Source organism: Callospermophilus lateralis, chromosome 10 (genome assembly GCF_048772815.1).
Source record: "Callospermophilus lateralis isolate mCalLat2 chromosome 10, mCalLat2.hap1, whole genome shotgun sequence".
Lineage (NCBI taxonomy): Eukaryota > Metazoa > Chordata > Mammalia > Rodentia > Sciuridae > Callospermophilus > Callospermophilus lateralis.
Window position 1 is genome coordinate 63,859,766 of NC_135314.1, and position 27,028 is coordinate 63,886,793.

The 27,028-nt window shown below is 35.3% G+C and overlaps 1 protein-coding gene across 2 annotated transcripts in view; it reads left to right on the plus strand.

The window, feature by feature from the left end:
* Positions 1-27,028, plus strand: part of Ccdc191 (coiled-coil domain containing 191) — a 70,991-nt gene that overhangs the window by 17,996 nt on the left and 25,967 nt on the right. For both annotated transcript variants that reach the window (XM_076868345.2, XM_076868346.2), the window contains 6 exons: positions 830-1,053; positions 3,619-3,772; positions 13,685-13,875; positions 21,471-21,723; positions 25,463-25,917; positions 26,695-26,807. In XM_076868345.2, the coding sequence (XP_076724460.2) occupies positions 830-1,053; positions 3,619-3,772; positions 13,685-13,875; positions 21,471-21,723; positions 25,463-25,917; positions 26,695-26,807 (1,390 nt within the window). The remainder of the gene's footprint in view (positions 1-829; positions 1,054-3,618; positions 3,773-13,684; positions 13,876-21,470; positions 21,724-25,462; positions 25,918-26,694; positions 26,808-27,028) is intronic.

The following is a 27,028-nucleotide window of genomic DNA, read 5'->3' on the forward strand; positions in this document are numbered from 1 at the left end:
TGAACTAGAATTTATATATGTGTGTGCAATCTTTTTATAATACTGAATTTCTGGTTGCCAAATTTGAAAAACAATGGTTTAAACCAGTAAGTTATGCCTAATCAGCACTGGTGCTGTTGGAGAAACAGGGGCCCAAATACAATCCTGGTTTGGATGTGTGACAAAAAGGAGGAGAGAAGGTTCGGTAAGCTATATGGCCATTGTCTAGAAGTCTTATCACAACTGGAGAGTAAGATACGTGAAGCAAGGTGGAAAGGACCATTCCTTAATTAATAACTAGTCAATCACCCAAAGAAGTGATAGGTCTGAAAAAAGTGAATATGCTTATTCAGAATATGTGCAGAGTTCATGTTTTTGGTCCAGAATCACTGGTGTATTTAAATAATAATCGAAATTAACAAAGAGTTGTAGTGTTACCTAAGGCAATAAATCACTGTTCTAACTTTCACAATATTCTAAAGAATACTCGTTCTTTCTTGAATTATAATTAGAATGCAGACAGAACCTCAATAAAAAGTAGACATGTGCACCTTGAATAATTCTATGGGTGGGAGATCATTTTTGAATAAGAATACAGAATTTGGAATCTGACCCAGTAGACCCAGATTTTCCATGCTGCAGGATCAATGGTTTGAGAGTCTTCTTCATCTGATTACATGTAAAACTTTTCCCAGTAAACAAATCAATTCCCCTAATTCTACAAATAAGCAGCAGGGCTCTGACCCAGAATATTTCAAATCAGATGTATTCTGCACTTCAAAATGTATTCTGAATTTTGCAATTCCCCTCTACTTGAAAGGGCTGCATTTCACCCTTCTTGTATTCGAAGGTAAAAGAAAATCGTTTAAGACGTGAGAAAGAACTAGAATACCAGAAAATTGAAAAGGCCCTGAAAAAATCAGCCTTCCTGGAGGCTCAGTATCTGGTGCAAGAAGAGAAGAGAAGGAAGGCTCTGGAGGCCAAGAAAGAAAAGGAGGACATCCAGAGGGAGATGGTGAAGCTCCGGAGGGAGATACTTGAGAGGAGACGCACCGTGGAGGAAGCATGGAAAATGTAAGCCAGCCCGATAAGCAGTATGGAGGCTTTCTGTCTAAGGGAGTGATTTTGGAAGTACTCTGAAGTTTGTAAAATGTATAGACGTTGCAATAACTTAACAAAAAAGAAAAATCCCATGGGCTGGGGACCTAGCATGAATGAAGACCTGGGTTCATTCCCTAGTACTGCCAAGAGAGAGAGGGGGAGAGAGAGAGAGAGAGAGAGAGACAGACAGACAGACAGACAGACAGACATCTCATTATATAATCTATTATATCTTCTTAACAAATTAACTGATTTTATTTTTCTATGTTTCCTCCTGGTCTTGGCCATGTTGCATACTTTATTCCAACCATAAAGTACATTTAATTTGTTATCCTGCTGTAATTAAAACAGTCTGGAGTTCTGAGGGTTGTGTATTATTCCATTGAGGTCCTATACTATCCTTTATATAATGACCTCCTGCCCAATGACCTCCTCCAGATACTGCTAAGCATGTTGGCTATTTAGATTTTTCATCAATATAATATTGCAATGAGCATCCTTAGCCTAAAGATTTTTTTATTCTTTTGAACTACAGTCTTAAGAATGTCATTAGTGAGGTAAAAGGTATAGATATTTTTATGGCTCTTGAAACATTGCCAAATTGCTTTCAAATGGGTTGTACTTACTCATTTACTGGCAGTGGGACAGTTTATCACACTTCTCAGTACTGGGGAGTATCTCACTTTCAATACTTTCATACTTTCAGTAGGTGTTGGATTAGTTTGCATTTCTTGGTTGCATAATACCTTTAAGGTTGAACATGTTTCTTTATTCCATATGCATATTTGGTAATTATGCCTTGTCCTACTGTGCATTGTGTTACCACCTTATTTTCTGATAAACATACAGAAAGTCACCATTGCCTTACTACCACTGATAAAGAAAAAGAATATCTGAATAAGAGGAAAATGAAAATGATCCTCACAGGATGTAGTACTATTATCCATCCTCACGCAGAAAATGAGCTTCAGTAAGTGAAATAATGAACGGATTTATTCTGAGAAATAACACTGATGCATGAACTGCTGAAGTCTTGGAACAACGTGACTAAAGTGCCTGCCTGCTCAAAGTGAGAGGCCAGAAAGACCTATTAGATAATCCTTCCGCCCATCAGCCTACACAGCTTTCCCCCCTGTGTTCTTGATTGCTCTCCTTCTACCCAATTTAAAATAGCTCAGTAGTGGATGTGCGCTTCACTCCTTCAAGTGCCAGACTCAGGCCTCCTCCAGATGCTGTTCCTTTCAGAAAGCAATCACCAGTGTTTTAGTGAGTTCTTTTTAAGGTCAACTCTGCTTTTCAGATTGCACCCAAGCCCTGGAAAAACTAGGCTGACCTAAAATAAACTGTGAAAACAAGTAATACTTGATGATAGCAGGTTGCTTTGTTCACAATGGGTGCTCCACAAATATTCGTTGACCAGGTAATTTCTTACAAAAGTTAAAAACTTACCCATCATTACAGTAAGAAAGATAATGTCCTTTACTTCTAGGTGGATGAACTGATTTAAACTTTCCAGAAAGCAATTTGGCAATAAACAGTATGCCATAAAAATCGTATTATCCCTTGACCTGGAAATTATAGTACAAAAAAATAATCTAAGGTCCAAAGATATGTTTATGAAGATAATTAAAATAATGTTACATAATGACAGACATTAATAAATATTTGAGAAATGATTAAATTATTATTACACAATGAAGCAGGAATGACATGTTATCATTGTTTATTGTCCTACTGTGCATTGTGTTACCACCTTCCTTTCTGATAAACATACAGAAAGTCACCATTGCCTTATTATCACTAATAAAGAAAAAGATATCTGAATAAGAGGAAAATGAGAATGAGTAACAAAGTTATTTAGAACTTACCTAAAGGCCTTTCCTTATTATTGAATTTTTCTACATTTTTCTCTGGTCAGCTATTTTAGAACTACTATAGACTCCATTCTTTCCTTACTCAATAACACTTGGTTCTTTCATTATTTTTCTTCCTAGAAACCTTATAAAAGCCTAGTGGTTTTCTTACTTGTGGATTCTTTTTACCCTCCTAACATGAAGAGTGAGAATGCGTATCCACATTAGAGAATACTTAGTAGTTGTTTACTCTCAAATTTTCATCAGAGTATGGTTTGATGATAAACTGAATAAAAATATTTTACTAAAAAAAATCCATAGAACTTTCTTTTTGTAATATTTATTTTTTAATTATAGGTGGACATAATATCTTTATTTTATTTTATGTGGTGCTGAGGATTGAACTCAGTGCCTCACGCATGCTGGGCGAGCGCTCTACCTCTGAGCCACAACCCCAGCCCATAATCTGTAGAACTTTCTATTTGTTAAGATAATTTACAATAATTTTTATTTCATTTGATCTACATTTTGTAAAGAACTAAGACTCAGAAAAATCACCGTACTATGTAACTTTAGAGCCAAATCTAAAAATATGTATTGTCAGTGTTCATTCCACTACAGTAAGTTGTAATAACTCATTGTTATTCTATTATACATGTATGTATTTTAAAATTGTTATTAATAGAGAGAAGAAAAGGCAAGAAGAAAATTCTCAAAAGAATCCAGAGAAAGTCATTTTTCCAAGTGCTCACATTCTTTTGAATGAAGAAAAAGGGGCAAAAGAAAGGAAAAGGAAACTCAAAGAGTTATTAATCCAAACTTTCAAGGAAAATCACCAGGTAGGAATTATAGTGTCTCTTTATTCAGTTTTCTGTAGTATAAATGACAAGAAGGTGCATCAGAGATGGGATAAAGTAAATGCTAAGCCCATGAACGACTCATCCTAAATACCAAAATTGCCCACACTATTTATTCTCTGTTGTTCAGCTGACCTGAGACTGGAGCTGTATGTTGGTCTCCCTTTCTGGAGCTATTCTTTTTGTACTATAGAGAGCCTAGGTGAGATCCTAGGAAACTGACAGATAAATTTAGGACTCTCCTCAATCACCCTTTTCAAAATATCATTTAACTACATAGACAGCTCTCTGGAAATTTTTAAAAGTTTCACTTCTACCTTGATATTCTCAAGCATCATTATGACTGGGTTATTTAGAAGGTAAAAGAACAAGTTACATGCCCTTTGCTAGGTCCGATCTCAAAGTAATGATACATTTATGTTTTTTTTTTTCTTTCTAATGGTCTACATTTCATTTTACCTTTCTTCTTTTTGCTTTCTCTTTTTGTAAAAATAACTGCCATTTTGACATTGACAATTGAGTAACCTCCTTGGGCTCTGATAAAAGTATGAATTTGGGACTTATTACACTTCACATGAAACAAATTACTTGACAGATTTGCAAATGGGATGGTTGGATGAGAAAAATATATATATATATATATAAAATATATATATATATATATACATATATATATATATATATATATATATGAGAAAAATATATATGTGTATAAAATTTTTCCTATCTCCTACAACACCCACCCAGGGCCTTAGGTATTGCTAAAATGCAGTGAAAGTTAATAAAATCAACGCATGAATGAGCAGATTTAATGAAAAAAAAAAAAGAGAGAGAGAGAGAATGGTAGAAAGATTTTGAGGAATCTTGATAAATATAGAGATAGACTTATAAGGGCCCCAGGAATCAATAACAGGAATTTGAATATAATATGGGCAAAGAAGGTATGAGGAAAAAAAAATAAAGTAGCATAAGTGATTTTTTTTAAAAGATAGACATATTTGATGGCAGCATTTTGGAATGATGGGTAGGAAGCCATATTATTCAGATATTGAACAACAAAAATTTGATCAGTTTTGCTTTCAGAAATAGGAAAATATGGTGGGAGGAAATCTTAAAAGTTGGGGTTAATATTTTAAAAAAGATTTTCAAAAACTCTTGACTTCTGGATCTTAGTGAGCAGATGGAGTTATGTGACCTACTATAATAATAGGTAAGATTTCTAAGGGCAATTCGAGAGAGAAATGAATATTCAGGGGACCATGTTGAGAAGCCAGAAGGAAAAAGTGCCATGATATGTTACACAACCAATGAGAGATGAATACGACATGTGTTCCCTGAAAAATTAATTTTAAAATTGTATTGAAATGAGAAGTCATATATGTTTTAGATGGAACTGCTATATGTGAATGTTAAGCACATAGATAGTTTTAGAATTAGTGATCCATCTCAGACAGACTACTTGGTTTTAAAAGGTAGTGTCAATATATTTGAAAGGGAAAAAAGACAAGTCATGAATAAATTATCTCCACTTTGCAAGAGATTTTGCTTAATTTTTTCCTATACTTTATTATTTTTAAGATTTTATTTTGAGATAATTTTTGGCATACAGAAAAGTTTTAAAAATAGTACAGAGAGTTCTTGAATACCCTTCACCCAGCTTTTCTCAATGTTAAAATCTTACATAAGCATAGTGTAATTATCAAAACTGGGAAATTAACACTGTTATAATACCATATTGATACCGTTAATTAAACAATTGACCCAATGAGAATATCACCAGTTTTTCCATTGATGTCCTTTTACTGCTCTAGTACTCAAACCATGAATCCATATTGCATTTAATTAGTATTCCTTAGTTTCCTCCAGTGTGTCATGACAGTTTCTCTCTTACTGTCTATTTCCCCCCCACCCACCCAGTACTGGTAATTGAACACCCAGGGGTGTTCTACCTCTGAGCTACATCCCCAACCCTTTTTTATTTTATTTTGAGACAGAGTCTCACTAAGTTTCCCAGGCTAGCCTCAAACCTTGATCCTCCTGCATCAGCCTCCTGAGACACTGGATGTGTATCTCTGCACTGGCTCTTACCCTGTCATTTAAGACCGTGACATTTTTAAAGAGAATTGGTCAGGTATTTTTGTAGAAAGTCTCTCAATTTGTGTTTTATAATGTTGTCTCCTGCTTAGAATGAGATTAAACATTTTTCATGTAATTACTTATAAGTGATACCGTGCCTTTCTCAGTATATCATGTCAAGGAGTACATAATTATTGATGTTTCCTTGATCTATTGGTTGATTGTGTCTCCTGGGTTTCTCCATTGTAAAGTTACTATTTTCTCTTTCATAATTAATAAATGTGTTGTAGGAGATATTGTAAAGCTATGTAAATACCTTGTTCCTCCTTAAAAATGCTCATCCATTGATTATAGCATCCAGTGATAGATCCTGCCTACAATCATTATTAATATGGTATTTGTCAATGGTGACTTTGTGTTTTCCTCATTTATTCTAGACTTATTAATTAAAATTCTTCTAGAAGGAACTATGCCATCTCTCCCATTTATTTGCTTATGCATTTATTCATTTTATTTAGTATGGACTGACCCATATTTATTTTATTCTATGAGTTATAACCTAATATTGTTAACTCTAATGTCAAGTTGTTCCAACTTTGGCCATTGGAAAATCTTACAGCTGGCTTCTTTGACCTTTCAACACGCTTCCATCCTTTTCTGAGTGCTTCCTTTCTTTATGGCACCACAAGGTATTCCAGGTCTAGCTTCTATTTTCCTGGCATAACTCCTGGAATTATCTACTTCTACACAGAACCTTTTGTTGGAGAAGGGTCTTTTATAAACCAAGATCTATGTGCTCACTGCTGCTGGGATGTCATTGTTTCTAGGCCCTCTCAGCAGATGGGGCTAGGAAATGTATGTTTGTAGGTACACTAACCCATGCCCACATGCACATTCTATTGATTTGTGTCTGTATATTTGTATACATGTTGAAATCCAAGAGCTTCTTCTGAAACCTTTACAACACAGGGAGTCATGTTTTTGTTCTCCCTTTATTATTTGTAACTTACTTCAGTTCTACCTGACTATATATTAAATAATTGTGAATTTATAATGATATTTTCTTCATATTTTTTATTGGTGCATAATAGTTGTACATAATAGTGGGACTTGTCATAATGATATTTTCAATGCTAATCTAGCACCCCGGTTCAGTATATATAGCCTTTCTCTCTTGCTGATTTGTAACTTCTTTCTCTGACAATGAGACACCCAGTTCTCATTATGCACATTCTATTTATTTGTCTAGTACTAGTATACTATAAATCTAGTTTCAGAATTACTAACATATACCACTATGGAAGCAAATGTACTAACATATAATGTATAATATCTGTACAGTTATTTTTGTTTTTAGCCTATAGTATTTAGTCAGAATATTATTTTCCAAAGTTACTTAGGTTAGTTCTTTTCTTTGCCTTGTCTTTCAGTGTGATAATGCTATTCATTTATAATGAGTAGTGAACCTCTAATTTAGATTTCCCTAATATATAGGTATAACTGAGATGTGGTGAAAGTCTACCTACTAGACACCTCACACTTTTATGTAGACTTGGCTGGACAGTCCTGGTAAATGCCAGTGGAGTAGGTAGGCCCTCTGGGATCACTATGTTGATCCCAGTCCAGATTCCTAGCCTGGTTCTAAAGGAGACTGAACTGCCCTTGGGTAATGAAACCTAGATACTCAGCAATCTATAAATGGATGCATAATAAGAACTGGGTAACTTTCACTGAGCACCCAGATAACTGGGTACTATCAGCACCCTCAAAATGCTTCACTGGTACAGACCCAATAACATAGCTGGATACAGTATTTGGAGGCTGACTTTAAAAGAATGTGTTTCTAGTAGTTGCTCTGGTTCAAGTTTCCTTTAATTCCTGTAATTCTTTGTGCTTTGACTCTGGATTTTATGTTCTCCCAATGGAAATCTTATATCTCATTTGGGTCATATTATTTAATGAGAGAGTCTCAGAAACAGTGAATGCTTTCTAATCAAAATACAAGTTCAGATGCAGCACTCTTCATGCATCTCTCCTACCCATTTCATTGACAGGTCTTTTTGTTATATTGGAAACTTCTGTTTTTATGTAGAAATGTTCTACTTCCATCCTATCCTAGTTTCTCTTTGATCTTGTGGTGAAATCTCTTAGGGAGATTCAGCAACCCACGTGTCACTGCTAATTAGCAGAGACAACAAGGGATTAACTTTGAAATTTTTACAGTATTTGGAAAGTGGGCATCTTAATTCTCACTCTATTCTATAATGCATTTTTGTTTTTTAAAAAAATAAGATTAGAAACTCTTTAAACTTTCTTGCTTATGAAAGTTAGAGAGAATAATGAAAGATAGGGTGACATAGACCTAAATCTTATTTTCTGGGTGGAGGGAGATTTTGATTTGCTGATTTGGCTAGATTTTTCTATTAGAAAGTAATATGATAATGACTCAAAGAAATCATTGTTGATGGTTTACTAAAAGCACTATCCAAAAGCCCACCCCAAATTCAACCAATGAAGCATAGAGATGAATGGAAAAGAAACTTGCATTTTTTCCTGACAGGATGATGAAAACTGTAGTTAAGTAACTCATTCATATAGCATGATTCCTTTTCAAAGATGTTACTTTTATCAGAACTTCCTACACACCACTGAAGCAAAACCATTTCTGAACTGACACGTAGCAACCATCCTCTCAACAGTATCTATATTTGAGGAGGGAAGTAAAGGGAATACCTCTGCAAATAAAACTGAAAAAACAAAGAAATGCCAACATGGGGATTCATGAAACTCTCCCCTCCAGGTATATTGAAAAGGGCAATGTGTGGCATGCATTTTGGGAGGCATTTGAAGCATTATTATATATTACTTTGGCCAACTCTAAAAATTTTTCACTTACAGTTATCTGTTGGGGCAAGAAGGTTGCTTGTTTATTTGCTGTTGTCTGCCTTTCCTCATCCTATGAGGAACACAGATCTCCCAGAGGTTCCTATTCTTAAACGTGGGTTATATATACTTTTTTATCTTTTGGAAAAAGCACTGATTAAAATTTACTTTTAAAATTTGAAAAAAAGAGGGTCTGTTCTCTAAATTTTTACAGAGTATAATATCTTTTTGCCTAAACACTAGACACTTGAGGTGAATATTCATAAGGATCTTGAGTGGGTGAGGAACAAATGACATCATGTCATTGTCTTACTGTCAGACTACCCTGGGAGTGAACCAAGCACTTGTCTGATATATTTTGAGGTAAGCTGTGTTCTTGGAATAGTTTGTGTGTGGCCATGGTGGAGAAGGGTGGGCAGGTTCTAGGGATTGGTGGGAAAGAAATTCTTGAAGGGAAAGAGAAGACAATGGGGAGCTGTAGGTTGGCCTTCTATAAAGACAATGTGTCATGAGAACTGGTCCAGGCTATGTGGGGAAAGGAGCCCTATCCTAAAAATAGTTAGGTTTTGGGTTGTATTAAGGTCATTCTTCTTTAAAAGAGGCTAGAGCCATCTATTGGTTAAGCATTTACTATATGGTGAGACTAAGGAATTGCTGCCTGAAACTGTACTACTTACTTCTAGAGTGAGACAGAGTATTAGATAAATACAGCAATATTGTTGATTGAAACTTCTTAGCAGAATTAAGAAGAATTTACAAAATGTCCTTATGTTACTGGTACATATTGACACATTTATGAGTAAAATGATATAATGTCTGATGTCTGGGATTTATTTTTAAATACTCAAGGAAAAAAAAGGTGGTGGGAGACAGACGGAACATGATTGGCAAAATGTTGATAATTTTTGAAGCGGAGTGAAGATTTATTCTTTTGTTCTACTTTTGGATATGTTTGTTAAATTTATGTAATAAGGGCTTTTTTTAAAAGAAGTTTAAAAGAAGAAGGATAAAAATTTAAATACAGAAGTTTCACACAGCAGTGATTGTTAAAGTTTGAGTCTCTAGGTTTTTCCTGGGAACCCAACAGCCAGTCCAAATCTTAACACTGTGTTCTGGGAACTCAATTATTTTCTCTACTGTAATTAGCTATAGGAATGTATACGGTTGTATACATTGGGTGGGTGTATACAACCAGTGGGTGGAGTGATGCCATCACTCCAGTGGGTGGAGTGATGCCATGATTTCTTCTCTATTCTTTGGGGCAAAATTATGGAAACCAGGAATAGGATTGATCACAGGGTACTTCTTTTCTTGCCAGATTCAGGGCTGGTCCTTCCCACTGGAAATTTATCTTGCCATGGTAAATATCCTTCTCTATCCAAACCCCAGCCTATTTGTAACATCTGTGCGGTCTCTTGCCTATCTACAGTGGTCCTCAAAAGGAAGAAGAGAAGTTAGGGAGTGCTTCCTTTTGTAGCAATAGAATGTCTGTCTTTTGGGAACAGGAGCAACAGGAGTTATTTGGAGGCAAGGAGTGGTGTGGCTTTCTTCATGGCATTTGAGCCTTGGCCAGCTCCCCTAGACCACTAGTTGCACCACAGTTAGTTCCATTCTGTGAAAATAAATTGTAAACTTGTTGACATTTTTGTCCTCTTTACAATTCATTGTTTATTTTTCCATGACAGAGAATTTTGATGCAATTATCACTGAGCTTTCTGACAAAAGGGAAATAGCTGAGGAATTTTGATGAGTTATCCACTTCATTAATCAGAACAAGCATCTCTAGTGACAGGGTTAGAATTACAATGAAGATTAGATAGCAAATTGCTGTTCCACCTAACGTCAATCATTTGCAGTGACAGCAGTGTGATTACACTTCAGGAAAGAGCTTTTCTTGCCAACAGAATGAGGGCAACTCCAGTGCAGGTAATAAATTTAGCAGGGCGAGCTGTCATTTCTTCTCTTGAGTAGAATCCTTAACAACCAAATGATGTCTTGTGGAAGATTTTGAGGGAAGGGAAGCATTTTACTTAAAACTTTCTGAATTTCGCATTGTAGTATTTTATTTTTAAAAATCATTATAGATATGTACTTAGGAATAGCTCATCTCCACAAGTGATTTTTGGTACTTTTACCTATCTCAAGTCTTAGTTACCAGAGCTTCTGATAAACAGATGGTAGAAGTTAGGAAATGAATATATAATATATTTGAAAATGTATTGAAATGTTTTTTAAAATCTTATTCAGAAAGAAAGTAGGAAAGAAATGGAAAGCAATCAGACTAATTACTGAGCTGGTTAAAATTTTAAGGTCTCTTGGTTTAAATGGAATACATTCCTCTTTCAACCTAGTTATGGTGTTAAATAATAGTTCTGTTTCAAAGAGCAAAGACATACAACACTACAATAGTACTAGAATGTAGAGCTGAAAAAGAGTGGCAGACCTGGAAGCAGCAGAATTAGGTGGGGGAGGAGGAATAGAGAGAATAAGTAGATCATGTCAGTAAAGTATGCCACTTCTGCTTTTCCTTCGAAATGAAAACAGAAGGGCTGAGAGTGGATTTCTTTCCCAAGTACATTCATGGGACTCAGGTTTACCTGAATAATGTTTGCTGTGAATCAAGAATAACTAAGCAGCTATCTGATTTGTACTTAATTTCTTTTTATTTAAATTTTAATTTTTGAAATTGAAAAGCTTTTGAGCAGGCAGGAAAAAAACAATAGCAAGTCAATTTCAAGAAAACAGTTGCTCTGTAAGTCTGTCACTTTGTTGCTGTTAACTTCTGTGTCATGAAACTGAATAATAGACCTTTAAAACTGATCTTGCTTTCAAAGTCTCATACTAGGTATTTTAAAGAAATATGTTAACTAAAGAATTTATAAACTCCAGTTTTTCTCTCCTAAGTTCAGATAAGTTTCTAACCAGTGCCCTTCTACCATGTTAATTTATATAAAGAGTTTTCTTTCATTACAAAAACCACAAAGAATTTGCCCTTCATTTTTAGGATTGGTTAATTACCAAAAAGATTAATCAGGATAATACAGTGTTTTAATTTTAGTCTCAGATATCCCACTTTCTATTCCTCTCTTTCCTAGCTAACTCAGGTATACCACTAACTCTTTATCTTGTGAATTTAGTCATTAACCCTTTCTCCACTTGAAGTTTTAACTTGCTGAGGTAAATCATAAGATTCTTTTCAATTTCCATTTTGTCACAATCTAAGAATTAATAAAATTACACATGTATAAAAGATAAAGGGCTGGGGATATAATTTAATTGTAGATTACTTGCCTAGCATGCATAAGGCCCTGGGTTTGAAAACTCCAAAGCAAAAAAATAATACGTGGAAATTACTTAAGCTTTATAGACAAGAGTACTGTAGAAATCCAAAGACACTACTAATAGTGTTATTGTCTAGGTGGATTATGTTTGTACTACTCCATCATTAGAAATAATCCAAGAGTTAAAATTAGAGACAGCTATGCATAGAATATTTTACCTCGTCACTCAATAGGAATCTTTTTATCTGGATAGACATAGGTTATTTTCTTTTGACAGTGTCACATGCGAATATCATTTTTATGCTGTATTTTGTGAGATAAGAAATAGTGGAAAAAAGCATATCCCCTCAACCTGGCAGCTGTCTGTATTCTTCTTGTTATAATTAAAGGCATATCCCATATTCAGCAAATCTACTTTTCTCCTTCCCTTCCTCCCTCCCTCCTTTCCTTCCTCCCCTCCTTTCTAAGATCTAAGGTGAAGGTCTAGAAAATATGCCCCCATTTGACATAATGACAAGGGAACAGTTTTTTTTAAGCTTACCATCCATGGTTTCTCCCAATGAGAAAGTATAATAAAGAATATCGTATATTTTTATAAAGAAGGAAGCAGTAAATGGGCTGGCCCTGCTGAAGTCTTTGAAGCTGGTATCAAGCATCACTCGTATTTCCAATAAAGTCACTTCTCAAGAGTTTACCTCCTGTTTTAGTCTCCCCACACTCAGATTTGCCATTCCCATTTAGGAACCTATTTTTTTCTCTCAGGAGGCTCACAGTATAGTGAAAATCAGTGAAATGGTGATTATGACACAGTGTGAAGAGTGTTTTGATTGAAGACAGCATAGATAGCCTTGAGAACACAGTAGGTGGGCAGTTACATTTGGGAAGAGAGTTGGTAATAGAAGAGTTTTCTGAGAGAGATGACTCCTAAAGTAGTCAGGCAGAAAGAGGACTAAAAAGAAAGACAGAAAAATTAGCATGAACATAGATAGTGAAATAGTATGGTTGGTATTAAAGCCAAGAGCTGAAAGGAAGGAACATAAATTTTGTTGTAAAGATAGAATAGATAGACAAGGACTAGGTTGCAGTGATTTTCTTAGACTAAGATCATGAGTAACACTGAGGACATCCTTTGGGTTGATAGACCTTATCTAAGTTGGTTTCTCTAAACCTCCTCACTAAAGTCTAACATGGACATCAGTAGCCCAGCTAAAATTGTTGCTTTTAGCTATCTTGTCTTCAGGGATATCAGTGGTGCCAGGAACAGGAATGAATTACATGGTTGACATTTTAAGCTCCAAGACAGCCTGGCAGTGCAAATCATGTTGGAAGCAGGTCTTTCAAGGCTCTCAAGTGCCTTAGTTCATGTTTTAGATATGACTTGTGTCTCCAGCTTCCCATGAGACTGGTGCCTCACAATGGAAATTTGGAATTTTGGTTTAAACTGTGAGACTGAGAACACCTCAGTTGCATGACTTGGATAATTCTCATCACTATAAATGTAAAGGAATTTTTCTTTGTTCTCTTCTATCAAGATCAAAGTTTCTAGATTTATTAGAAAAAGCGTGAGGGGAAAATCTGAGGAAAGGACTCTCAATGCTAAATATTAGAAACACTAATACACATTAGTGGTGATTTTCCAATATTTTTACTGCAGTGTCAAAAACGGTATTTCTCTGCCTGGCACAAGCTGATTCTTGATCATAGGATTAAGCTGGGGAAAGCTGGGACCTTATCTGACTGGAAACTCCAACTGAAGGTCCTGAGAGCCTGGAGAGACTACACAAGATCCCAGAAGTTGGAGAGGGAGACTCAAGCCTTGGAAAATGATCTTCGGGAAGAAAACAGGTACCATTACTTATACCATAAAAATCCTTCAGTGGGTTTAACTAGGGCATCTTTTCCTCCTGAAGAATCTAGAAATAAATTCTAAAAACGTTGCTCACTAGAATTATCTTAACTACTTATAAAATTTGGTAATTAGTTTTTCTATGTTACATTTCAACTAGAAAAATTTAAGTGAAAATTCCAAGCAAACAAAATTATCTGATTAAAAACTAATGTACCTAATTTTCTTTCTTTAAAAGAAGCAAGTATTAGACTTTTCCCTAATGCTAATGTCGCCACATTGCACTTTGGACCATCGTATGCTTCAAAGAGGGAGTTTGATTTATATGCCAATAATCCTCATTGATAGAAATCACTGTATGCACATAGAATGTTAATTAAGGACACAGGGAACATCCATCTGGGAGGGCCAACCTGCCAAGAGTGATTCCTCCCACTCTACTGTCTTTTGTTCCACACCTTATTTAGAGGTTTTTGATGCTTTTATATTGGTTCTTTCTTATACCAAGCACAAGAAACAAAATTTATCCTTAAATGAAGCTTTCTTTATTCCATGATAAATTAAATACCTTTTCTTCTTATTTCCAAGTTCATCTTTGCATTCTGTTTTTTGTTTGTTTGTTAGATAGTGCTAGGTATTGAACCCACACATACTAAACACATTCCACATGCTCTACCACTGAGTTATACCTCACAGCCCCACCCCCTTCATCAGCTTTATATTCTAGAATCAATATCATAGATATAGAAGGAACTATCTGTTTATTTGGGGGCTTCATGTTCTTATGTGTAACCATTTTCTCCTGGCAACTCTGACATTCATTCAGAATGAAATATGGAAGTGTTGTTACTTAGAAGGGCATGATGCCCCCTGGAGCTTTGCAACCACATGACAACATCAGGCACTAGGGAAGTACAGAGAAGACTGGCACATATTCCTACATAGTTGTATGGAGGAAACAAGATCTAGAGACAGTACAGGTATTGAGCACTATTGCAAACAGAGGAATACATCCCTTTTTGCTGCTAAGAATGTGGCACAGAGAAACACTGCTGTGGCCAAGGAAACTCCTTAAGAGTGCCAGGAAAAACTCTGTCAAGAAGATGGGATTTGATCTGGGTTCTGTCTGGTAAACAGGATGTTTCTGGGTGGGTTTGGGAAACTGGGTGGTGGCATGAAATATTGGATGGAGATCTTTAAGTATGTAGCTGTCAAGTCCATCAGTTTCTGAATGTCTTTAAATGCCAGAACAAGGTAGATCTTCTTTAGTAATAAAGGTGAATTCTTGAAGATTTTTTTTTTAAGTGAAAAGGTAGTCACTTTCCCTTTCTGCAGTATTCTGGGTGAAATCTTCAGAGTAGGGGTGGGGTGGGAGTCCATGTAGAAATCTCACCTATAATTTGTTTCCAGGCTTAGTGCTTGATATAAAGAATTGGGAAGTTGCTTACTGAAAAATGAATGATGTCAGGATTTGTTGGACAAAGTAGGCAAACTGGAAGTGTTATAATGTGGAAGCAATGTGAGTAAGGGCATAAAGTGAATAGAAACTGAGATGGCAAAGTTAAAAGCAGACTGAGATTTACATGCTAGAAGAAACTTGTAGAAGAAAAATCTGGAGAATTTAGGATTCCATTTCAATTAAACTGTTTAAATATAAAAGCACTAAATGGGGATTTCATAATAGCATGACGTGCCAAATTTTTTTTAAAAAAGATCTTCTCAGAACTTTGCGTCTCATATCTGTGAATTATTTTCAGGTGTCTATTTTTAAATGTTCAGAATGGGTACCAATCTTTTTCCATAACTGCCAGAGTTAGAAAATATTTAACTTATAATAATTTTTTACTACAAAGCTTTAGAACAAAAAATATCCTAGATCAGGAAGGCACCTCAAGAATTGTCTGATCTAGCCTCTCATTTTACAGATGATAAAAGGAAGGCTCAGAGAGATAAGTGACTCTGTTAATCCAAAGCTAAGAGTAACTAGTCCAGGACTAGAGTCCTATCTTTTTGATTGTGAGTCAGATGCTTTTTCCTATACCACACTGTTAAAATAAATAGTATCTAGGCTGTGATTCCCTGATACATCCATCTTTTTCAACTGTTCTGAAATTTGGATTATAGCAGATAAAAACTAAGATTGGTAAATTATTAAGTAACAGGTCATCCTAGAAACATATGAGAAAAAAGGAGCCGTTCTACCCAGACTTTCCTTCATGCCACTTTCCTCTAAATCCGCGGCTCTCTGCACATTGGTAGAGTTTTCAAGCATTTTTTTTAATATTTATTTTTTTAGTTATAGGTGGACACAATATTTTAATGTGGTGCTGAGGATCAAACCCATTGCTTTACGCATGCTAGGCGAGTGCTCTACCTCTGAGCCACAACCCCAGCCTTTGAAGCATTCTTTCTCAATTGTGAGCTCAAGGGAGAGGAGAGAACATTTATTATAATGAGTTCATCATTATAGAAACTTAATTCTTATCACATGGACAAAACACACTGACTTGGGGGCCCATCCCCTGGGTGTCCTTGAAATCATTGTTTTATCTATTATTTAGATCTTAGCTGAGTCCTCATCCTCCATCTCCTGCACCCACTTGGGTTACTCCTCTGAGGTTTGCTCTCACTGGCCTTGTCCCTTATGCAGGGCTTAACCTTGCAGGCTTTTTTTTCTATTCTTCACACTTTCTCTCTAAAACAACAAAAAATCCCTCTCTTTTTATTCATAATTTAGCAGCCATCTTTTCTTATTGACACTCTGCTCAGAGTCTCACCTAAACTCCAAGGGTTTATCCATTTCTTTCTTCTAAAAATGCATCTTGCTTTCCCTAGTGGGAATTATGGACACTTTATTTTTATCTATCTCTTTAGGTATTGTAACTAATGGTATCATAAAATTTCAATAAAAAATCATAACACAATTTCAACATTAACAAATATTTCCAAACCCCAAGGATGAATTTATCTAGGTAATGAGACAAAATTCTAGTATTTACAAACCTTTGACATGGTAATATTGAAATTTGAACTGTACTTTCAGTTTCCTTAGCATGCTTTGCAAATTGGTTCCAGATCTTCTATTCCTCCTCTTTCCCTTCCTCTCTGATTTTACAGCCAGCTTTAGACAAAACTAGGAAGAAGCAGGATTTGTTTTCAACATTCTCTGCCAACCCTTCTTGAGGCCTGCTTCCTACGTTTCTCAATTCTTTCTTTGCAAATATCTCTGCCCTTCCCTGTATTAACCTCCACAACCTCTCCGGTCTTGCCCTTTCTTGCACAGGTGTCCTGGGCCTTGCCTAGAGCCTGCTTTTTGTCTCTTTGTCCCTCAAGCCCCTTACTTGTTTTTACTGTAATCCTCAGTTGTCACTGTAATCCTCAGTTGTCAGGCATTCTTCATTTCCAGCACTCCTAATTTCAGCCTTCTTTGAGGCAATCATTTATGGAGTGCCTCTGTTAATCATGTTCAATTGTCCTTTCCTCTCTGCTCACCTGGGTACCCAGGTGAGTGGCCAGAAGCCACGCGGCATCTGTAGCTAATAAACTTCCTGATATATCTATCAGAGAGGCAGGAGGACCAGACTTGTGCTGCCAGCTTACTTTAAAAATTCTTTAAAACAGAATTGCCTTATCTTCCACTTTTCCCCTGGGGGCTGCCTAGTGCATTATTGAATGCATTAGCTTGCTCATTCCTATTCTTGCTAAACCTGCTCATCCCAAATACAGCTGTTCGTGTCACTGCTGTTTTTATGTTCTACACCAGATTTCAGCACTCAATCACATCACTAATATATGTTTTTTTATTATTTTCTATTCCCTTTTTTAAAAATTCAAGACATTTTTTTAGACATCTGATAGTCTTTCCCTCAGCATTTTACCTTACATGTGAATTTTGTACTCTATTTTAAGATTCTTTTCTTATTGAATTATATTTTGAAAATAAAGTTCTTTTAGGTTAAGCAATTCAGGGCTTATTGACACCATTTCTGAGGATGAATCTATAGCTTAGAAATTTTCAGATGCTTTCCTGTGTCCCAAATCTGGTTAGTGTTCTTCTGACTTCTAGGTTCTAAATTATGCACTTCTCACTAAGTATCATTTGAGGTGTAGATCCTGGGTAGCATGGTTCACACATTCCTTTTTAAACCTTTTATATTTTATGTTCTTAGGTCTACAGAGACAGCCTTTCTCTGCATGCAGTTATATAATTGTGATGATCAATTTATGTACTCTCGCTAGAAATTTTCTGATTTTAGCTTGCAAGCATATTGGGACAGTCTGTTTTCCATAAGAGAACTCTGTCCTTCATTTTATAATTATCTGGGAACTATATCTGAAGCCATTTCTTTAGGTGAAGTTACACAAGTAAATTGCATATGACTAAGGTTTTAGGAAGTTTGGGTGTTTTTTTTTTTTCTTTTTTAATTGCCTAATTATTTTTTTTATTGGTTGTTCAAAATATTACAAAGCTCTTGACATCTCATATTACATATATTAGATTCAAGTGGATTATGAACTCCCATTTTTACCCCAAATACAGATTGCAGAATCACATCGGTTACACATCCACATTTTTACATAATGCCCTATTTATTAGTAACTGTTGTATTCTGCTACCTTTCCTATCCTCTACTATCCTCCCTCCCCTCCCCTCCCCTGGGTGTTTTTTTTTTAACTTTTAGAAATATTAATGGTTTTAGTGTCATCTTTTAAAAAGTATAGAAACTGGCTTATATGGAACATCATTACTCTACTGAAATGAACTGCAAGGCAGCAGGAGTGGGATCAACTCTTGTCTCTGGATCCCTAGCTTCTTTGCTTCTGTTCATCCATCTGAACCCACAAATATAGACATCTGAACTGCATTTTCAAATCTCCTACATAATTATTATACAATGGGATCTAAGTGCTATAGTAAACATGCATTTTTTCCTACTCTTTTTTTTTTTTTTTTTACATTTTAAATCTCATTTTAGTTACATAAATGGCCTTCTCTTTGCCATTTATAGTGTCCAAATAATCTCTTCCCTAACAGTCAAAACACCAGTGCTGATTTTGGCTATTTATGCTGTAAAAACAAGAAATTAGCACATCAGGTACATTTCACACTCCTCCTTCTTGAGCAGATTGATGTAAATTGAATTTCACATTAATCAGAGCAACATTCTTCTATCCTGTGGAAATTGATGATTTTTACCCACTTTAAGAAAATATTATAGGGTGTTTTGTTTGTTTCCCTATTTATGCAATGGTATTTTTAGAGCTTTGTTCTTACCTGCATTATTATCTAATTTATTTTTTTATTTCTCCTATAATTTTTAATTTAATGTTATTCTGTCTCAGATACTTTATTTTCATTAAAGTAAAATATTATATACAGATGTTTATTATAACCTACAATATACTTTTATTATAAAACCCACCAATCACAAAGTACTTTTTGAGTATCTATCATGAAGATCAATTAGATATAATGAAATATGTTGTTAGCAGATGACTTAGCCGGTTTTCTGCTGCTAAAACAGAATATCACAGGCTGGATAATTTTTAAACACTAGAAGTTTATTAGGTTCGTGGTTCTGGGGGCTAGAAAATCCAAGATTTTCAAGATACATGGTACTTGCATCTTGCCAGGGCTTTTGTGCTTTTCCCCAATATGGTGGAAGGACAAACAAGCATGCACATCACAGAGACAGGAAATGAGGTCACTCATCCTTTTTATCATGAATCCACCTTCCAGATAACTAACCAGCCCTCCTACCTTCTTCACCCCCTGTGGTAAGGACATTTATCTATTTGGGAGGGTACAGCCCTTTATGGTGTAATTACCTTTTAAAGGTCCTACTTCTTTATACTGGTCACAGTAGTGATTAAATTTCAGCATGAATTTTAGAAGGTACAGTCAAACCATAAGCAGCAGAGTTGCTTATATTTCAGTTTTATAATTACTGAAATAAAGACAAGATTAGAACAGAAATATCAGTGTTTCTCTGGTATAAGGGTAAATACTATTTGATGAATTTTTTGTTTCAGTTATATATATTTTTGTTTCATATACACACAAACTTATATATTGAGGTACAGCGTAACTTTTTTTTTCTTTGCTGTAGGTGGCATTCAAAAGAGTTTTAAAAGTCATGTAAGCATTAAGAACTTTAGAAATGTTTTCCTGACTCATTGATTTTAGAATTTATGATGTTCTTGATATGACCCCAAAGAGTCCATGAGAATTAAGCATTATATATATATAACAGAAATTTATGTGCAGTGTTATAGAGAACTTAGACTAGCTACCTTTACAAGATAAAATCAAGTATGCATCTAAATATTAGATTTTAAACCCCCAGATTGATTCCTAATGCCACATAATAGGTTCCAAGCTCACTTCTCCAGGAATAACCATCCACCTGTAGGTAGACTTCAGAGACCTCCACTTGAATTCTTTACTGGCTATCACCAAAGTGTCTTCTGATAAAGATTCCACTCACTTCTTCTAACATTTATGAAGTTTGGGGGAATGAAAGAAGCTCTTCGAAGAGCTAGATGATGAGTTTCATAAGAGCAAGTGCCTGGCCTTTACCTTTCATGGATGTATGTAATATTAGCAAGCATGTTCACAGTGTTGTCATTCATTCAGTTCAAGGGTTTTAAATGAATCCTTCCTTTTAATGATCAGTCTCCCACCAAGTCTTTCATTTATAATATCCACTCTCATAGTTTTATTTTACTTTTGTAAGTTTTATAATTACTGACAATTTATTCCTTTTCCTTTCTCCCAAGCCTGCCTTCCTTAGCTTCCCAGTTGAATCTTTCTCCCTCATGCATTCCTCTTTTTAAAAGTTATTTACATACCTATTCTTTTTGCTCCTTCCCCTATTTTATGGTCAGAAACTATTTTATGGCTATACAAAATTTAATATTTTTTTAAACAAAATAAAATTTATTAAAATATGAGCCTAGTACATTGTATAGTCTAGTATTGTAACTCCTCTAAGAAATAGGAATTAGGAATATTAACACATGGACATTGAGGATGGTAGAGATGCAAGGGTTCATCACTATTAAAGTTCTATTTTTTTAAAGCTTACAGTTTATAAAATTGATTAATTCTGCCTCTAGGTTGGGACTTAACTTTTTCTATTAATTTTGTATTCCTTCAGAATAAAAGCAAATAATATATGTCATTATTTTTAAAATCATTGTCACTTAAACTTTATTATAGCTATCAAAATACTAGAATACATAGATGGTAAAAAGCATGTGAAAATTAAAGTAATTATAATTATCTAAAAAATTTATATCGAAATGAAGAAAATACACACTTACATGTAAAAAAAATTAATATTCTTTTGTGACATGATAGAACAGAATATTCATCTTTTTTCTTGAAGGTACTGTCTTGAGGTGCTTATGCCTTCCATGTGGAGACCCTGTGCACTGGGGAATGTTAAAGCCATTCCATTCCATTTAGTTTAATCTAAAAGGATAGGCTAGAGCATTTCTGGGACTCCCTTGGACTTGTGTTTCATTTATTTTATCAACTTATGAAGTATAAATGCCTTCTTTATTTTAATGAAAGTGCTTTGTTGCTTAGAAAACACCAACTGGCCGCTGAGTATAACCGGAAACAAGTTCTTCAACACTGCTTTGCAGAATGGCATCATTGGTGTAGTGCAGAGGTCCTAAAGAGAGAGCTGGCTCGAGCAAAGGAGGAAACTAGGAAGAAAATGGATGAGCTGCTGAAGGCAGCATCACTAGGGAAACTCAGTACAAGTGGGTGGTCATCAGGCATCAGTGTACCTGAGGAGGCAACAGCCACGATGGACTCACTAGTAAGAAACATGGAGGTACATTGTTTTTTCTTTGATTGGTCTTCCTGCTCATTAAACACTTGCATTTGAGCTTTGCACTTTTACAGCCTGGGGTACATCAGCCCTGGTCAGGTTGCTTGTCTTAGGCCATCCAATGGTTAGGGAAGCTGTAGTGCACAAAGGTTACCTTCCAGGAAGTGTTTATTTTCTTGAAGTAAATCGTCTTTCTATAAACACATAACAACTTTAGAGTAGTTGAAAGTTGGTAAGTACATATTGTAGAGAGTGAATTTATAACAACTAAGTGAAAGACTGCTTTAGGAAGAAACAAAGCAAGCACTATTTACAGCTCCTCTATTCCTCTTATTTTCTTCTTTGATCTTCACATATTTCCTTTCTAAATGAACTTGTGACTTATAAGAGAGGAATTTAAATATTTTTATTTTTCTAATTATTATAATAGTACATATAATAAAATATATACATGCCAATTATAGTAATTTGGTAGAAGAAAATCACAGAGAAAAAAAGAAAGTAATTTATAATTCCATCATTTGGAGGTAACTAATAACATGGAAGTATAGCAGCTAGACTTTCTACTCAAACATATGCAAATTGTCTTCATTAATATTTTATTTAGCTTTTAAATTTCCTTCTGTCAGGTCATTGAGGAAATCTCTGCCATAATTCAGGAAAAGGAAATTATGGTCTTTTCTTTTAATACAAATGTAATTATTTTTCTCTAAAAAATTTTTTTGCATTTTTAAAATATAACATGAGAATTTCTTATGCTATTACATTAGCAATAAACAGTTCTAACTGAAAATATACTTCAAAATGAGACCTACAAATTAGAACTTCTGATGTGGGACACCTGTGGTTTTTTTAAAGTTCTATAGGTAAACTTGATATGTACCACTGGATAAGGACTACTATTCCATGCCATTGTTTTGTGATAACTAATGACATTCTGTAATGGACCATAAGATAGAATCTGTTTACTCATCTGTTGCTGGAATTTAAGTTGTTTCCTGTTTGCTACTATTTTAAATTGTGCTTCAGTGAACATCCTAGTAGCTAAATCTTTGCATATACCCATGATGCTTTACTTAGTATAAATAATTAAATTTAGAGTGCATGTTCTCTTTTCATCTGATTATTGTTTCATCATTTGCATTTCTTTGATGTCTAGTGAGGTTAAAACATTTTTATATTGGATATATAGATATATATATGAATATAGAAAGATATAGATATAAAGTAACTTATCTATTCCCTTTGTCAATTTTTTTATTTGAGTACATTTTTTTAATTATAAAAGCTCTTTATATTTTTAAGACTGTTGATGCTTTTTTATTACATAGGTTGCAAACATTTTTTCCATTTTCCCATTTGTCTTTTGGTTTAGTTATGGCGTTTGGTACTGTGTCCAGTTGTTAATTTTTTATAAAGTCATTTATGTCAGTTTTTTCTTTGCTCATTGCATTTGTCTGGTTTAGAGAGCCCTTTGGAGAAGGTCCTCTACCTGGTCACCTCCTCTCTCCTCATAATGCTTAAGTACTTAACTCACAGACATGTGAAATTAAATTGGGCACTGAGGTCCCCGGCCTTATTTTGACCTTAATTACTGCTAGCAAAGTAGGCTGCTTTTAATTTAAGCTTAGTTAGTCTCTCAGTGAAGGGGGATCCTGAGGATACTTATTGGGACTTATGTAACATTTTGGTCCCTTCCCCTAGGCAATTTATCTACCTTTATGTCAATTAGATAACACTATCTCCATTGAGATCCAATAGAGACTTGTATCTTAAGAAGTAGATGTAAGGAACCTTTTTCCTTACAAAGTTCCACTGCCCTTATCTTTAATTGAAAAAAAAAGTCAGCAGAATTATTTTTTTAACCTGTAGATAGACACTAGATCTTTATTTATTTTTTTTTAATGTGGTGCTGAGAATCGAACCCAGGACCTCACACATATAGGCAAGCGAAGCACCCTACACTGAGCCACAACCCCAGGCCCAGAAAATATTTTTTATCTGTACAGAACACAAAACACATACACATTAGCAACAGGAAAAAAAAATGAAAATGGCTGAGCATAGAAAAATGCTTCCAAACCTCTAAAATCAAGAATAAGATTTTATCAAGAAGAGATGACATTGTAAAAATAGAACAAATGAAAATAGAAGGCTGTAATAGATTCTCCTGGTTACAAAATTAAGTCTTTTCCAGAGTTTAGAGTAAAACAAACAAATGAAAACATAAACTCTGTAGTTAGATGTTCATTAATTATACAGTCAAGGTATTCATATACCAAGAACACACATCTTCCACCTCAAAATCTTTCAAAACTATTAGTACAATATGTACCATTTAGCTTTTCTTCCATTCTCTCATTTTTTTAACCTAAAAAGTTACCATGATCTAAAAGAAATCTTGTTGCTCTACTCAAGGCTTTTAGTCTTGCTGGGTTAATAACATGACATTACCATAAAGTTTAAAAGAGCTTAAAACATATACCCTGCTTGATGCTAAATTACATAAGCAGATATTCTCATGAGTAAATGTCCACTGACATTTCTGAAATAAAAGGTTATTTTTAAAAGTCTTTTAACATGACAGAGTTTCCATATATTAAAATTTTCACTTGAATTAAGTCTATGGAACACTTTTCCATCATCATGAAAAATAGTTTTGAGTACCTGAGATGGCACTCTGTTAGACTTAAAAGCTTCTGATATTAGATAGTTCATAGTATTTTTCTCTTTATGCCCCCCGAAGATGGCAGAATCAATAGCAGATCAGATCGTAGATCATGGACTCAAACCATTCAAAAGAGACATTTTAACTTGACATTATTTTGGCCTGGATAAGTTTTGCTGATTATGAATGTTTGTTTTCTTCCCTTCTGTATAGAACTTGTAATTGCATGTGATAACTCAGTCTATTAAATGAAATTTACATGGGCTGGGGATGTGGCTCAAGTGGTAGCTACGCGCCTGCCTGGCATGCGCGAAGCACTGGGTTCGATCCTCAACACCACATAAAAAATAAAATAAAGATATTGTGTCCACCTAAAACTAAAAAAATAAATATTAAAAAAATGAAATTTACATGATAAAGCTTTGAAATGATTAAGTCATATGCTAATACAAAGTAGTTAAGTAATATTACTCTTATGCAATACAGATATTTGCCTGGTAATCCTGGGCTTCCAAATACTTCTCACAAATAGCTGGAGACTAGGCTTTCAGCTAGGCCTGATGCTGCAGCAAATAAATATATTGCACTGAGGCAAAGGATTAATTTACCAGTGGCAAGAGAGGCATCAAAAGAATAGATCTAGTATTAATTTATATTCTTTAGTTTTTAAACATTCTTAAGAAAGAATATATCTACACAATTTTCAAATTTCTGCAAAATTTAAAGTCAATTCTTACATAAAATTCCCACATATTTATCTGGACTAATTGCCTAATTTACAAGTGAACTAGCCAAATTAATTAATAAGAGAACATTTTTTTCCTGTTGCCAGGGTCTTGGCCCCTTGTAGTGGTTCTTACAGCTATAGCCACTTCTCCACCCACTCTTCATGGTGAGCAACTTTACACATTCTAACAGGCTCACAGAGCCAAGGCTAGTGGCCTTTGAGATAACCAGACCAAGAGCATAGGGCAGTTCTGCCTGGGGTGTGGGACCATTGTGCCTCAAACAAAACAATGCTGATGGACAGAGTTCTTTAAATAGTTGAGCTGTAACATGTTCTTTCTCTCTTAGGTGACTGCTGTGCCCTCTTTATCAGAAAACTCATCCTTAGAGAGCAATGGCTGTATGCTCATTCCTCCCCCAGGAAAGACAACAATGAGTAACTTGCAGTGTCCCCTTCAGAATGTTTCTCAGAACATACCTGACAGTAAGCCCAAAACCTTGGATGCTGAGCTCTCTGAACAGCCAGGCAGTGAGGACAAGCTCAGAACCACCAGCCACAAAGCAGAACCAGCTTGTGTGAGGCATTTCTGCAACCGCCATGTCTTCCAGCAACAGCTGATTGAGAAGCAAAAGAAGAAACTTCAGGAACAGCAGAAAACCATTCTCGATTTGAAGGAAAAACAGCGGCTGGCAGAGGCTCAGTGGGCAGCTAAGCATGCTGCTGTAGTCACAGATGCACAGAATCGCCTCCTGTTAAAATCCCAAGGGCCAGAGGAACCAAAAGGAACCTGCCAGATGCTTCTGAAGTATGTCTGTTGTATCAAACACTCTTCACTTTGAGATAGAGATGTTCCTAAACTGTTTTGCACTTTTTCTAAACTCCCTGATCTTTTCTTTCATTGTGCACTCTCAAAGCAAAGAATCTTCACATGTTGTGACTCATACATCACAGTTATAAACAGATATTTCAGGCAAGTGGTTGCCTATAAGGTTCCAATTTTACAGTTAGCATTTGGGTCATGGCTGCCTTTGTCTGAGGAGCTCTCCAACTATCCAATGAAAAAGAAAAATACTTAACTTTCTCTAACTAGATTTCTAAGTTTCTGATTATATTTAAGGCTAAAAAGCTAGTTTGAGCAACATTAGGTACACATGGCGCATCCCCTGGGCTCGCTAATTACTTAGATTAAATTTTTAGTTGCTTAGGATAAAACTAAATGTCTTCAAGTCTGGAGTAAGAGTCCAAATTTCTCAAAGTCATCTAAGATAGTTTCACATGTGCTTGAGACTCACTACATGCAATAAATGGTAAGAAGAGGTGAAACCCTTGACTTGAAGCACTAGAATGGGTGTCAGAATGCCTGACTCTCATTGTAGGTTCAGGTTAGCCATGCAGTCTTTCTGTACCTTAATACACCAATGTGTAGGCTGGGTATAATAATAACACAGTTATCTCAGAGAGGAAGGATTAATTAAAATTTGTAAAATGCTTTGAACTCCTCAGGTGAAAATGTATTAAAGGAAGCTGAATGTTGGTCTGAAATCTTTCTCCATTGTTTTTTCTTTCTTTTTTTTCCTCCCAATTCATCTGTTACTTCCCCTAGGACTGAAGGCAGAAGTGACTCCCAAAATTCTCTTTCTGGACCCAAAAGGAATCCAAAGCAGCTGAAAGCACCCCATCCCATACTGAAAGGCAAGTTGTTCATCTTCTCTCCTAGTGTATAATATGCCTAGGTCTGAAGTGTGGCAGCTCAGGTTTTGAAATTTGGCAGAACTTGGTCAGAATCTAAGATGGGTAGACAGGAAAGGAATGGAATGTATCAGGGAGCTTCACTACTTTTTCCATGCTGGTTTTGGAATCCTTTTTGGCTTTCCTGGCTCACACACACACACACACACACACACACATAATGT